The following is a 14,591-nucleotide window of genomic DNA, read 5'->3' as shown; positions in this document are numbered from 1 at the left end:
TTTCCCTTTTTCTTCCTCTCTCTAGCAAGCACAGGTGCCCTATATATCAAGCTGAACAAAAAGAAAAGAAAAAAGGAAAAAAACCAGTCCTGACCAGTCCTGTCAGGGGTTGGTGCTTTCTCTCTGTCTCTGATGAGAGCACACTCCCTCTGGTGATAAAAACAAATAAACAAACAAAAACAAAACAGATCTAAGAACTCAAGACAGGGCTCTCTCTGGCTGTTTAATCTAAACAGGCCTCAAGAGGTTCCTCAAGAGGTTCTACTGTCATTGGGAATGACAGAGACAGAAAACAAAGTTACATCCTGCTTAACTGGCTTTATTCAAGTGGTGAGAGAGCATTGTTCGTAGTTCAAGGCAAGAGATCACACTGATATTGCTATAGTTAGTGACTTCGGGAATTTAAAAACTGGCAGAATTAGCTCTGGTATTTTCAAAAGCAGTCATTAGGTCACCTAGAAAAGATCGTTACCCAGGAAACTCATTTCCCCGAGGGCTCTAGATAATTAAGGTTTTATTCTTAAATATGGTGTCGCCTATTCCAAGACTACTTTTTCTTTGACCATCTTTCCTATCTTCCCTTAGATGCTGAACTTCTGAGGAGAAAATCTCTTCCTTTCTCAATTTCTCACTTGCTATTTTCTCTTTAGTCTCTGACCAGTGGGCCCAAGGTGCTACTGATAATGTGTCCTTTAAAAGCTCGATTCAGAGGTGGCTCTTCAATACTCATTCTGCTCAACGTTTGTTTTTTTTTTTCCCAGCGCAGATACTATTGACCATTTTCTTCATCCTTGACAACTCTGTTCTTTTCTTCTTGAATTCTTTCTTTCTTTGGGGGCCTCCATGTCATTATACCAAATGCCCCCCCTATGTTTAGGCTTTCCTGACACATGGCACAAATTCTTCTCTCTGATGCTCTTTAATATTCTTTGCCACCCCCAGTTAAGACACGTAAGGACACAAGAAATGTTCATTCGTTTTCACTTCCCGGTGGGATATCCCCATCTACCATCCTTAGCTAACGATGTCCTAGTCTGTGAGGCAAGAAATCATAGTCTTTTTCAATGCCACTTTCTCACCCTGATATTATTCAATTATAAAACCCACAAGGGGGCCGGCTCCATAGCACAGTGATAAGTGCTGTGCAGTGAGAGCTGGATCCCACATGGCAGACAGAAGTTTGAATCCCGGTCGGAACAATATGAAAAGAATACACTGGGCATATATGCGTACATGCCAAGATCCTGATGGGAAGGGGGATTGGAGAAAAGGGGATTGTGGTGTGATCAGATCCCATCTGATCTTTGTCTTTCTCTCTGCCATGAGCACACGCCCTCTGGCATTAAGGGAAAAAAAAAAAGAAAGAAAAAAATCCTCAAGGCAGAATAGGACTTCTAAACTTTGCACTATTTTAAGTATATTTCATTAGTGGCACGTGGCTAATTAATATAAAATCTAATCTTCCAGTCATTAAGATGTGAGTTATACTTGTTTATAGTAAAAATTAATATAGTTGACCTTATTTTTGCCATCAGTTTAGATATACACAAACTTATTTTATGTTTTCTATTAAAAAATTATTTACTTGTTTTTAATTATTATTTAATTTAATCAGAAAGAGAGAGAGGGAGAGAGAGAGATAGAGGGCAAGTGAGAAAGTAAGCCTCTAGGTCTGGGCCGTGAACCATGGTTGGTCATGTGGTTAGTGCCTTAAGCACCATGCCACCTACTGGCTCCGTGTTTTCTATTATTTATTAAGCGTTTCTTTCTTTCATTTTTGTTTTCTGCCAAGTAGATAGCTTTGTTCAGTACTCACCCTCTCCCCTAAGTGGTTTGGAAGTTTCACTTTATTTCTGTTCCTTCAGCAGTTATGCTTACATTTTTAACATATAAGTTAATCAACAGTTCTATCCTCCTGAAAATGAAAGGATTTTAGAGGGCCTTTTCATTCATTCATTTGGTTTTTGCCTTAGGGTCCCTGCACTAGCTGAAGAGAAACAGAGACAGAGACAGAAAGCGAGAAATCACCCCCCACATACACACTGGAGAGGGATGGCCATACCACAGTCCCTTCTCCTCCTTTCTCCTCCTGGGATTTTGGGCACACATGCACATGCCTGGCATGATTTTTAAACCACGGGGTCTGGGATTCAAACCATGACTGGCCATGTGGGAACGAATCCTACACCTTAACTAACATACCACTCGCTCACCCCAAGAATGCCTTTTTAAAAAAAATCTACCATGTTACTGCCCAGTATTTTAATGTTACTATTTTTAAAAAGTTCCTTTATTTTATGAGAGGTGGGCAGAGAGAGATAAAGAGAGACAGGTACCCATACCAGGGTCTTGCCACACTGCAACCCTTCTCCCAGCCTTCTTGTGAACCAGTATTATGGGCATGCCCAGCATGTCTGGTTGACCTGGAATCTGAATTCAGGGGTTCTCATATGGCGCCAGTACCACCTAGTGGTGTCCTACCGCTTGTGCCACCAGGCAAGGCCCATTTACCAATATACATATTAATTTTTTTTCTCTGTTTCCTGCACATTCCTTCCTTCTGGATTCAATTTCCTTTTACTGAAGTCTATTTATCTAAAAAAACAGGTTTATTTATTATTTATTCATTATTTATTTATTTCATGAGTGAGACACACAGCACACCCAACAGAGATCCACCTAGCTTCAGCCAGCCCGATCATGGGCAAAGGTGTGCCTGGCATACTCAAGGAGGTCTCTGGACACGATCCTGGAACCTTCCCATGTGACGCAGCCTCACAGAGTGTCATGTTTTACCACTCTGTCTGTCACCTCCACAACCTGTTCTTAGCAATTCTTTTAAAAATGGTATATGAGAGATAAACTCACCTAGTGTTTGCTTTTTTTTTTTTTTAAAGGAAAAGAAATATGGGCTTACTACGTTGTCTAGACTAGTCTTGAACTGCTCTCTTCTTAACTCAGCCTCCCAAATAGCTGTAACTTTAGGCATGCACCACCACAGCAGGCCCTTGCCTAGTCTTTGGGCTACAACAACCTTACCTTTTGCCGTTAATCTTCCATGATAGCTTTATTAACTTCAGAATTCTAGATTGACTCTTATTTTTCCATAGCAGTTTGGAGAGATTACCCAGTGGTTTCTATCCTTGTTGAAGTGAAATCTGTCTTTTATCATCATTTTACAAGAAATGTCTTTTCTCAATGGTAGCTTTCAAGTTTTTGTTGCTGATGGTACAAATTTCCATTGACATAATAATGATTTTTTAAAAAGAATTATTTTATTTAACTTTATGTATTTGTTTATTTATTTTGACCATAGAGGGACAGAGTGAGAGAGAGAAAGGAAGAGTGAGAAAGCAAGCTACCAGGTCTGGGACTCGAACCATGGTCGGGCATGTGGGAGTCTAGTGCCATTAACCACCACGCCACCTGCCGGCCCCAAAATGGAGATTTCTTTATATTTAAAGTGGGTAGAAATTTGTCTTACTTCATCGAATTGTTTATGACTAGAAGAGTCTCAGCTATGACTTTTTGCATATTGCCTCTCCTCTCTTCTTATATATTTTCCATAAACTCTTATTAGACTTCTTCATTTTACCTCCCACATTTCAACTTCTCTGTAATATCTGTCAATTCACTAATTCCTTCTCTGGCAGTTAACTATTTAATACATTTGGTGAGTTACTTTATTTCTGTGGTAGTGTTACCATTGTGAATTTCTATTTAGTTCTTTTGCCAAATTCACCACTTCTTACCCTATGATTCTATCTGCACCTTCAATTATTCTTTCAACCTGTTCTATTACACACAGGTTCCCTTTGAGGGGTTGGAAGGAGGGCTCCGTTGTATCTCATTTTTCTTTCTCGTGGTGAGTTTGAAGGTAAGATACAAGCTTCTCTTTGGAAAGGGCTGTTTACCATGTGCCCAGGGCTAGTTACAGATTCAAAAACTTGGCTTTCTGGAAGGCTGTGGGTTTTTCTAGTATTAAAACACATTTGTATTAACATTTTGGCATAAGATCTCCATATCACAGGATTATGAGTTTTAACTTTACACTTCTCTTATGTGGCCATCTTTAACCAGTCGGCCACTTTATGTATTTGTTTATTTATTTTGACCATAGAGGGACAGAGTGAGAGAGAGAAAGGAAGAGTGAGAAAGCAAGCTACCAGGTCTGGGACTCGAACCATGGTCGGGCATGTGGGAGTCTAGTGCCATTAACCACCACGCCACCTGCCGGCCCCAAAATGGAGATTTCTTTATATTTAAAGTGGGTAGAAATTTGTCTTACTTCATCGAATTGTTTATGACTAGAAGAGTCTCAGCTATGACTTTTTGCATATTGCCTCTCCTCTCTTCTTATATATTTTCCATAAACTCTTATTAGACTTCTTCATTTTACCTCCCACATTTCAACTTCTCTGTAATATCTGTCAATTCACTAATTCCTTCTCTGGCAGTTAACTATTTAATACATTTGGTGAGTTACTTTATTTCTGTGGTAGTGTTACCATTGTGAATTTCTATTTAGTTCTTTTGCCAAATTCACCACTTCTTACCCTATGATTCTATCTGCACCTTCAATTATTCTTTCAACCTGTTCTATTACACACAGGTTCCCTTTGAGGGGTTGGAAGGAGGGCTCCGTTGTATCTCATTTTTCTTTCTCGTGGTGAGTTTGAAGGTAAGATACAAGCTTCTCTTTGGAAAGGGCTGTTTACCATGTGCCCAGGGCTAGTTACAGATTCAAAAACTTGGCTTTCTGGAAGGCTGTGGGTTTTTCTAGTATTAAAACACATTTGTATTAACATTTTGGCATAAGATCTCCATATCACAGGATTATGAGTTTTAACTTTACACTTCTCTTATGTGGCCATCTTTAACCAGTCGGCCATCTTTAACTCCTTATATGTCATTGTGTTCTACCCGGCCATCTTTAGCTCCTTCCTGAACTTCGATTTTATCAGGTATCTGCCCTTCTCCTGTGCCACATGCTTCAGGGAAGGACTGCCCCAACCTGAGGAAAAAGCTTAGGGAGACTCTTGAGGAACTCTTCCTCATACACTGTTCCCTAGAGAGCAGAGTCTGTCCCATGACCGCTCTTTGTCAGGCTTCTCTGATGCAAGGGCAATCTGAGTGGCAGCTGCCAGGGAGGACCCACTGTTCACTGGGACCCGTTTCCCGACAGCCCCTCCACTCTACAGGAGATCCAGCATTGCACTAAAGTCACGAGCAGTGTTCACAAAGATGAAGTCCATGGCAGAGAGCTTCTCTCACAAACCATCAACTCAGCAAAACCCCAGGATTCCGGTTCTCGGGAGGTGGCTTTTTGTTCTGACCCTCACGTTGGGCTAGGCTGGTGGCCATGTCAGAGCGCATTAGCATCCATGTTCAAGAGGCAACTTGCCCCAGGCATGAAATCATCTCCAAGGCTGTTCTACACCAAGACTGGCACAAAAAGAAACAACCTTCTCTGGAGGGGAAGCACTACCTCTCCACACTCCATCTTGTTCTCCGATCTCTACCGTACAGGGGCTGCCTGGGCTGGTGACACTGAAAGAAAGTGCTTAATGGTAAAACAGGAAGGTTCTACCAATGTAGGCATACATGTGGCACAGAGCAAGGGGCGGTGGGAGAAACTCTGAGTCAAACCTGAAAAGGGCTGCGGAGCGTGGTGCCCGGGGAGCTGGAAGTGGGGCAGCTGTGGGCAGCTACTGAATGCCTTATTCATGCTGGCTGGTCAGGCCGCATTAGAGAACTGGGAGGCAGTTTGAAGTGCCCCCTCTCCTAATGAAGAGTCTCCCTGGGAGACAAGTTTTGAATCAGGAGAAGTTTTTCTTCTCTGGCTGAAGCTTTCAATATTGATCAGTAAAGCCCAGCTGAAAGACATGGCTGCGGGGCAGGGATTGGACTTGGCAAACTGCACGGGCTTGGCTGGGGCACGGGTGGAGGGGGCCACGGGGAGGCAAGGAAAACAGAAAGGGTAGAGGTCTGAAGAACTAACTGCGGAAGGTCAACTCCTCTTTTCAGCCCACCGGCTCCGAAGTCGGGGGAAGAAGGCTGATAAATCCTCGATCGTTTGTCTCGTAAGTTCTTTGGCCTCTTCAATGGGACATAAAAAGAGCTCAGGGTGTGGGCGTGGACTGTCCAGGTTCCAATCCTGGCTTTCCCACCACCCAGATGGAGAAATTCCTTAGCCTCTTGAGGCCCCTCTATCCTTACTTGGGAATCTGGAATCATTTCAGGGCAGACCTTGAAAGCTCTGGTAAGAACTAAGTGGGACGTTTCCAGAAAGCATTCAGCATAGGGCCTGGCACATGGTCAGGGGTCAGTACATGCTAGCCACCTTTTCCTCAGTAGACTTAAAATGTCTTTCTGCTCCCCAAGAGTTTGACCTTAAGTCATCTGCCTCTCACAGACTGCTTCCCGAGAGACCACATCTGAAATCGGGCCAAAAGTAAGTCCGCCTTGGGCCTCAGGCTATAATCTGGCCCTGCAGCCTTTTGCAGTGCTAGCTGGGTGGGGACTTCTGTGTGCCATTTGGATGGTACTGGCAGGATCTTATAAGAGGGCGGGTAAATGGCAGGAACTAGGAATTAATGGGTCCCAAATATTTGCATATAAAAGGCAGCTCCATCTGTGATACCCCACAGTAATACAGAGTGATGGGAACAGGAGAAAGAATCCTCTTTGCATTCTGAACAGGCCTGGGAGATTTAGGAAGTAGAAAAGCTGCCCCTCCCTCTGGAACACTGGCAGGGATCTATGCGGACTGGGTGGCTGGAGGGTGGGAGGTGCACTGGGGGTGGCCTTTGTTGTACTAGGAAAAGGGCAGCTCGTCCCAAGAAGGAGGAGAGACACATCTTAGGTTTACTGCTGGGAGCTGGCTACCTGTATCCCAGGCACAAGTCTGGAACCAAGCTCTGAAACCGGTGATGACGCTAACACCACTTCTGTCCCCCACCTGGGTGCTGGGACTCCACTGGGGCAGCTGGAATAGTGACAGCTGTTGTCTGTGACATGTGTTAATCAAGGATGTGTGCACCATCAGGTACAAGGTTACACAGACTGGAGGGAGCTCCCCACCCCATGGGAGAGTGTGAAATGCACCACCAGGACCCCTGCACCTTGATGCACCCTGGCCCTGGCTCTCTGGTTTCTTAGGTGTTTGTTTTAGTTCAAATCCCATTCAGCAGCATTTCAATACAGGAGGGAGTAATAGATCATTTTCCCTCAGTCCTTCCTGGCAGGCCCTTTACAATGCCCTGATGTGGCCACACAGCTAAATGGTCACACAGCTCTGCTCTAACAGCCGCATAAACAGCACGGAGGACAGAAAGGCTAGCTTGGCTGTTGCTGCTCAGAGGCTGCCATGGCCAGGATCTCCGGCTGGCTTCCAAATTCCCACGGATCTGAATATGCTAAACAGTGCAAAAGACACACAAATTCAGGTTTTTATCTAGTCTTCAAACACCAGGGCAAACGCTCAGTGCATTTGTTCTTAAAACCTGTAATTGATATGGTAGGAGGTTGATGGGGAGGAGGGCAATGGCTTTCCTTTCTGCATTTGAGACATAGTTTTTGAAAACCATATGGCATGCAAGAAATTAGTTCAGTTTGCTCATGGAAAGATCTCATAAAAAATAACCTTATTATTATTAATTTTTTTTTGCCAAAATAAAATTCATATTGTCAGGGTAATCCAAACTGCATTTAATACTTGCATTAATACTGGCTGGCTGGCTGTGTTGGTGGGCATTTTACTATTAATCTACTCTTTAATCTTTTCCTTTTCAAGGCACACAGATATTCAAGCCACAGAGCATGTGGACAAGAGGAATGACATAGGAAGCATGACAGGAAGCCTTCTCTTATCTCAGATGTCCTCCTGGATTGACGGTGTACCAGAACTTACAGATTTAATACCCTGTTAAAAAGTCGTTTGACTGTCATGGTAGAAGGATAGAGGGTCATTAGGTCCAAGATACAAAACAATGAGGTTTCCACAGACAGGCTTTGGGAAATGCAAGACTGGGGTAAAGCTCTGCAAAGTTTTGCCCGGGCATCTACAATGTGAGTCCATGGCACATCTTCACGTTTGGTAAACTGTTCCCTGGCCCCAGTTCCTCTTGGCTTTGCCCACTGCCTTCCCTTTAAGTAATACTAACAATTTATTCCTTTCTGACAAAATGGTAAGCATCCTCTTTGAGTGTTTACATACTTATCTCTATTTTGGATATTTCCCCCAAGGAGACCCACTGCTAAACCTCACAGAGGAAATGGTCAATCCCAGAGAGTGTGCCCCAGAAGATGCCTTCCAGGACTTTCTGAGTACTCTCTCCAGCTTGTGTAGGATCTCTAGGCTTCAAAAGCAGATCTTACTAGAGTAACAGGGAGCTAGAGGATGGCACAGCCCGACCTCTGTGACCTCCAACACCACCACTCTAAAATGGTGGTTCAATGCATTGCATATGAATGGTTCATTTCTCAACCCCACCGAGAGAGCAGAAGAATGGCCAGCTCTGCTATACTTCAGGGAAAAGTCTCATAAGAAAGAAAAAAAGGAAGAAAATCCTACTGCACTCATATTCTGGCTTGTCCACAAAACTACCTTTTCATTTTCTCCTTCCTTCGCTGAGACTGTTCAAGAAAGCAAAAGGACCTAAGTCCTTCTTGACACTGGGGTCAATGAGACTACAGTCTCCTCTTTAGTCGCCACTCTCCACCGAGAGGATGGTCTGAGGGTCAGAACTTGGCAAACCCATTTTCATGCCAATCACCTCTTCCCTTCCAGATAGGTTAGACAGGGAGATTTCTCCTATTGGGAAGGGTGTCACCAGAGGAAGACAATGCTGGAGAATGTTTGAGAATGACTCTCATGAGGAGACAAAAGAAAAAGAAAATGCCCACATATGAATGACTGAAAATGACTGAGTGAAACTCAAAAGTCCTGCCTCACACAAGGTCCTGCTTCTTTCTACCCTGTCCTTGCCCTGCTTCTTTCTAGGCAAAACTGGGAGAGCCTGGTAAAACTCAAAGAAAACAGGCCCATGAGATATTTGGCTGTTCATCTAGCTTGCTTTGGTCCCTTCTTCCTCAGGCTTCCCACCCTGGAGAGCATGTCTTGCTCTACTCGTGTTGTATCAAACATATCTGATTGGTCAGCCCCTTCAGGCTTGGACACAGCCGCCTCTGATTATAGATGCAAACCTATGGTTCTGGGCTACATTTGGAGAGAAATGAGCCCTCTGGCAAAGAAAGGCGCATAGTGCCTCTGGAATTAGGTGGGCTTTTCCTCATCAGAGATTATGACTCGGACTAGAGCCCATTAAAGCCACCTCCACCATATTTCTATTTTGCACGAAAGATTAGGCCAGCTCCTGGTCAGGAGGGTGCCAGCTCTTGGGACTGAGCTCTCTGTGCCCATGGGCCTCCCAAGGAGACATGCTAAGTTGGGACAGGAGGAAGGTTCTTCTCGCCAAATCGTAAATACTTGGGTGCAAAGACGTCACACATGAGAGCCGATGCCATTCTACATAATTCCCAAAATACGAGTTTGAAACAAATTTGTTTCTCTGATTTCCAAATGGGGCTTAAATTACTCAGGAGCACACAGGGCTAAAGAACAATCCTCATTTTCATGCTTTTCACCATCGGACCGTGTAGAACATTTCCTGATTATGGATCACAATGAATGAATCATGCAAATCCCATATCATTACCATAGAGTCTCTTTCTTTATTATTATTATTTTAGTTTTTGCTATAGGGCACAAGTACATGCCAGAGAGAGAAAGAGAGAGAGACAAAGAGAGAGAAAGAGAGAGAAAGTGAGAAATCACCTCCCAGGGGGGATAGCCACAGTCCCTTCTCCTCCAAAATTTTGGGTATGCACATACACCAGTAACTTTCACATTCTTTAATAGCAAGTATATAAGAGCCCCATTTACTTCTTCACCTCATCCGTTGACATGCTACCCCATACTAGCCCAGTCAGGGTGTTGGCCTGTTGGGTTCCTTGAAGGTACCATGATTCCCCCACTCCCCAACACCATCCCACACCTACATCGCCTGGCTCATACTTATTTATCCTTCAGGTCTTCACAAGTTTAGACATCCCTCGCTCTCGGTTAAGCTCCTCTCTTTAATCACTCATATTGTAACTTCCTTATGTTTCTGTAACCCCCTTCTAGCCTTTGAACCCCAAGAGGGCAGAGAGGAAGTCTATTTTCTTCAGACCCTTCCCTGGTGTTCAGTAGGCCTTCACTCATAAAATAAGTCCTTTGCAGTATTTCCCAAATGAATGATTCTGAGTGGGAGTTATTTGGCAAATAACAGAACCTGGACTCCCTCTGTTCCGTCTAGAGATCTCGAAAATCGACCAGAATTTCTCTGATCTGCAGCCTGATAGTCTAGCTCCTGCTAATAAACTATGCTCCTCTTGGAGCTTTCCTTCCACCATTTACCTCTCTGATTCAAGATTCTTCCTCAGACTTTAATTTGCTATCTTTCTCGAAGAGCAAACTGAAAAACATTTTCCACTCCTGCCCTGTTTGTTCCAAGGAGATCCCTGTAAACCCCTTCTACGGGCAGCAGTTCTCCTGGGCCGGGGGGCCTGCTCTGCCCTGGTGCAAGCACACTGCCCCTGGGTTACCACTCCTTGGCGAGCAGATTGGTTGCTATGGAGAGAGAGGGGTTGGTAAGCAAGACCAGCTTTGAGGAGATTAAAAAAAAAAAAAGTGTTGATTGCCTTTTAACTCCTAACTAGAAGCCAGCTTTGTGAAGCTTTATAAAAATAATCATAGAGAAAATCAACATGAGAACATTGCTAACAAGTAGGATACATGACGTAGACTGCAATGAAAAGAGTAAAAGAAGAAAAATATGTTGCATTTCAAATAAAAGAATCATTGATTATAGTAGAATTGATTCTTCCACACCCGAGCAAAATGATACCAAACAATTTTAGGAAGATATGGTCTAGCTTCCCTTTTTTCCTGAATTTTTGGTTGTTGTGAACTATAGGATGCAATAATAAACACGTCTAGTGCTTCCTACAGACCAGGCGCGTCACCTACTAAATGTACAGGTATGAGGTTAGTATTTTCGGAATTGACATTTTTACACATGAGGAATTGGAAGGGGTAAGAAATGTTCCCAGGTCACAAGAGCCAAACTTTGAACTCAGGAAGTCCCATGGTAGATTCATACTCGCACCCACTAGGTTACTCTCTCACATTTACACACAGTTGTCTGTATGAAACAAACGTTGAAAAATAACATGAATGATCACATACCTGCCTTCTTGCTAAAGGGACAGAATGTTACCTGCAAAATACCTTAGGAGCCCAGTGGGCTCCTTCTCCAGCACATATTTCCCTCTGTCCCTGTCATTTCTCCCAAGTTAACCACGGCCCTAAATTTGGGATTTTCTTACTTTTTGTTATAGTGTGAATACCTAAATCCTGAATAATATATAAGTAATTTTCTACTTCAGATAAATAGAATCACACTGTCTGTATCCAGCTCTAGCTTACTTATTAAGTCCAACATTATGTTTTTGGGATTCTTCCCTGTTAATGACTATAGCTTTGGTTCATTCCTTTTTTGGGGCTGTAAAGTATTCTATTCTTGATTTATCCATCCTATGAGTGGATATAAATTTATTTATAGTTTTTGTGGTAAGAACAATTTGGTGGATATCCTTTTGTAAAAAATTAATTTATTTCTTTCGTGAAAAAGACAGAGGGCACCCCCAACAGATTCTTCACCCCCAACAGGGGCTATTTTTTTTAAAGAGACGGATTTTTACTATAGGGTACATGTGCTCACTGAAGAGACAGAGAGAGACAGAGAGAAAGAAAGCAAGAAATCATTCCCCAAGAGGGATGGTCATGCCTCAATCCCTTCTTCTCCATTCTCCTCTCAAGATTTTAGGCACCCACACACACGAGCCCAGTGTGAATTTCAAGCCACCGTGTTCACACTGCAATCCCTTCTCCTCCATTCTCCTCTGGGCATGCATACACATGCACCCGGCGTGAGTTTAAGTCACTGGGTCCAGGACTTGAACTACGGTCGACTACATGGGAGTCCAGTGACATAGCCATTACGCCATCTTCTGGTCCGTAATTTTGGAATATCTGTCTATCCATAATGAGTTATTTGGGAGATGGAACCCACGTCTGGATACAAAACTTATTTATGTTTTATATATAGCCTGAATGTAGTTTTGTACTATTTTTATATTATAATGTTTTAACTGTGACCCATTACATAAAGTCACATGTGAAATTTTACACTTGTGTTGTCATCTTGGTGCTCAGAAAGTTTCAAATTTTGGAGCATTCTGGATTTTCGACTTTGGGTTTGGGGTACTCGACCTGTCTCTTCTCCCAGTCCATGTCTTGCCATTTTACTTTTTATGTTGTCTTTTGAAGAACTGAAGTTTGGAAACTTAATGTAGTCAAGTTTACCAGTCTTCTAGAAAATTGTTTATGCTTTCTGTCTTATGAAATGCTTCCTTACTCCAATGTCACAAAGATAATCTCCCATGCTATTTTTAAAAAGTTGCATTTATTTTTGCCTTTTCATCTTATTTGACTTAATTTTGGTTTATGCTATGAGGTAAGGATCCATTTCTTATTTTTTCTGTCTTTATTTTTCTGACTTTGTCCTAATGTCTAGTCTGGCAAGACCTATACCGCCTACAGAAACATCAGAATCATTTTTGGTATTTGGATATGTGTGAGTGTATGTATGAGAGAGAGAGCGGGAGAGAGAGAGAGAAAGCACCCCCAGCGGGGCCTGATCATGCCACAGTTCTCTCCCCTCCATTCCCCCATCCTGTCAGGATCTTGAGCACACGGGCACGCACATCTGGTGCGTTGCTGTTGGGGCGGAAATTCAAACTGCAGCCAGTTATGTAGGACATGGCCTTCTCTCAGCGTTTGGCTGATGGCACTATGAAGACAGCCCTGTTTCTCTTTTTTCTGTTCACTTTTATTCAAGGTGATTTGTTTCTTTGTGTTCCAGTTAAAGCTGCCTTTCTCTAAGTCAATTTATTTCTGAGTCTTCTAAGGTTGTTTAGGATTTTCTTTTTTGGGGGGGAGAGGTTTTTGCTATAGGGTGCGTGCGCTCGCCAGACAGACAGAGAGAGACAGAGAGACAGAAAGCGAGAAATCACCCCCCAGGGGGGATGGCCACGCCACAATCCCTTCTCCTTCGTTCTCCTCTCAGGATCTTGGGCACACACGCACACGCACACGCACCCGGCGTGAGTTTTAAGCCACCGGGTCCAGGACACGAACCGCGGTCGACTACATGGGAGTCCAGAGACATAGCCATTACGCAAATGCTGGTCCCAGGTTGTTTAGGATATTTATACTGCCACTAAGCTATAAAGAAATACTTAATCTTTCTCTCCTTTTCCAATATTTCCTTTTTTTAATTAAAGAATCATTGTATTTAATTTTCTTTCTTTCTTTCTTTCTTTCTTTCTTTCTTTCTTTCTTTCTCTCTCTCTCTTTCTTTCTTTCTTTCTTTCTTTCTTTTTCTTTCTTTCTTTCTTTCTTTCTTTCTTTCTTCTCTCTCTCTCTCTCTCTCTCTCTTTCTTTCTTTCTCTTTCTTTCTTTCTTTCTTTCTTTCTTTCTTTCTTTCTTTCTTTCTTTCTTTCTTTCTTTCTTTCTTTCTTTCTTATTTTAATTTGACCAGAGAGGGACAGAGATAAAGAGAAAAAGAAAGAGAAAGTGAGAAAGCAAGCCGCCAGGTCCAGGACTCAAACCACAGCTGTCCATGTGGAAGTCCATCACCCTCAACCTCCACACTACCTGCTAAACCCCCAATATTTTCAAAAAGTAACAATTCCCCAATGGATGAAAATCATTGCTGGAGGACATTTGTTATTAGTCTCATCAACAAGATAAAAAATTGGATGACTTCTACTATGAAGAACAGTAAGAATGTGAGAAAGATATGCTGCTGAGATATATAACAAAGCAGATTCTTTACCACTCATATCTAGGTTCAACTTAAGGAGAAATTTGGCTGAGAAAGCACTGCTAGTAAGAACACAGTCCCTTCTGCATTTGTTACTGAACCATTCATACTGGCCTCTACTGTAAATCATGAATGATGACAATGACATGATCATTTACTTCAGTCACGTCATGCATAACTTCTTGAGAAAAATCCTACAATCACAGAAATGCACAAACCTGTGAGGGTCATCTGGATCACAGTTAGGTAGAAACTGAGTGATTGCTTCTGCTACTTCTTCATTTGATAAAACATCCCAGAGTCCGTCAGTGGCCAAGATCAGCACATCATCTGCTCCGTGCTCATATTTGGAGAGATCGTAGACTCTTACCTGAAAAGAACAGGAATACGACTGCTTCAGAAAGAGGAGCACACTATTCTCTGTAATGAGTTGATTCTGATTCTCCTGTTTTCCTGCCCAGCCTAGTGGTGTTCAGCCTAGTGCTGTTTAGGTATTCACTGTAAGGTGCCTGGTTATATAGCAATCTTTGTGACCAGGAGCATCCTTCTTTAAACACTTGCTATACAAGGGTCAGCAGGTGACATGGTGGTTAAGGT

General features: G+C 42.8%; 1 protein-coding gene across 1 annotated transcript in view; it reads right to left on the bottom strand.

The window, feature by feature from the left end:
- Positions 1–14,591, bottom strand: part of PPM1H (protein phosphatase, Mg2+/Mn2+ dependent 1H) — a gene marked incomplete at its 5' end in the record, with an annotated part of 284,823 nt that overhangs the window by 6,115 nt on the left and 264,117 nt on the right. The window contains 1 exon segment of the mRNA XM_014590036.1: positions 14,213–14,364. Within this exon segment, the coding sequence (XP_014445522.1) occupies positions 14,213–14,364 (152 nt within the window).

The sequence above is a fragment of the Tupaia chinensis genome, unplaced genomic scaffold (genome assembly GCF_000334495.1).
Source record: "Tupaia chinensis unplaced genomic scaffold, TupChi_1.0 Scaffold000395_1, whole genome shotgun sequence".
Lineage (NCBI taxonomy): Eukaryota > Metazoa > Chordata > Mammalia > Scandentia > Tupaiidae > Tupaia > Tupaia belangeri.
The sequence above is the reverse complement of the archived record's forward strand: the minus strand, read 5'-3'. Positions and strand labels throughout refer to the sequence as shown.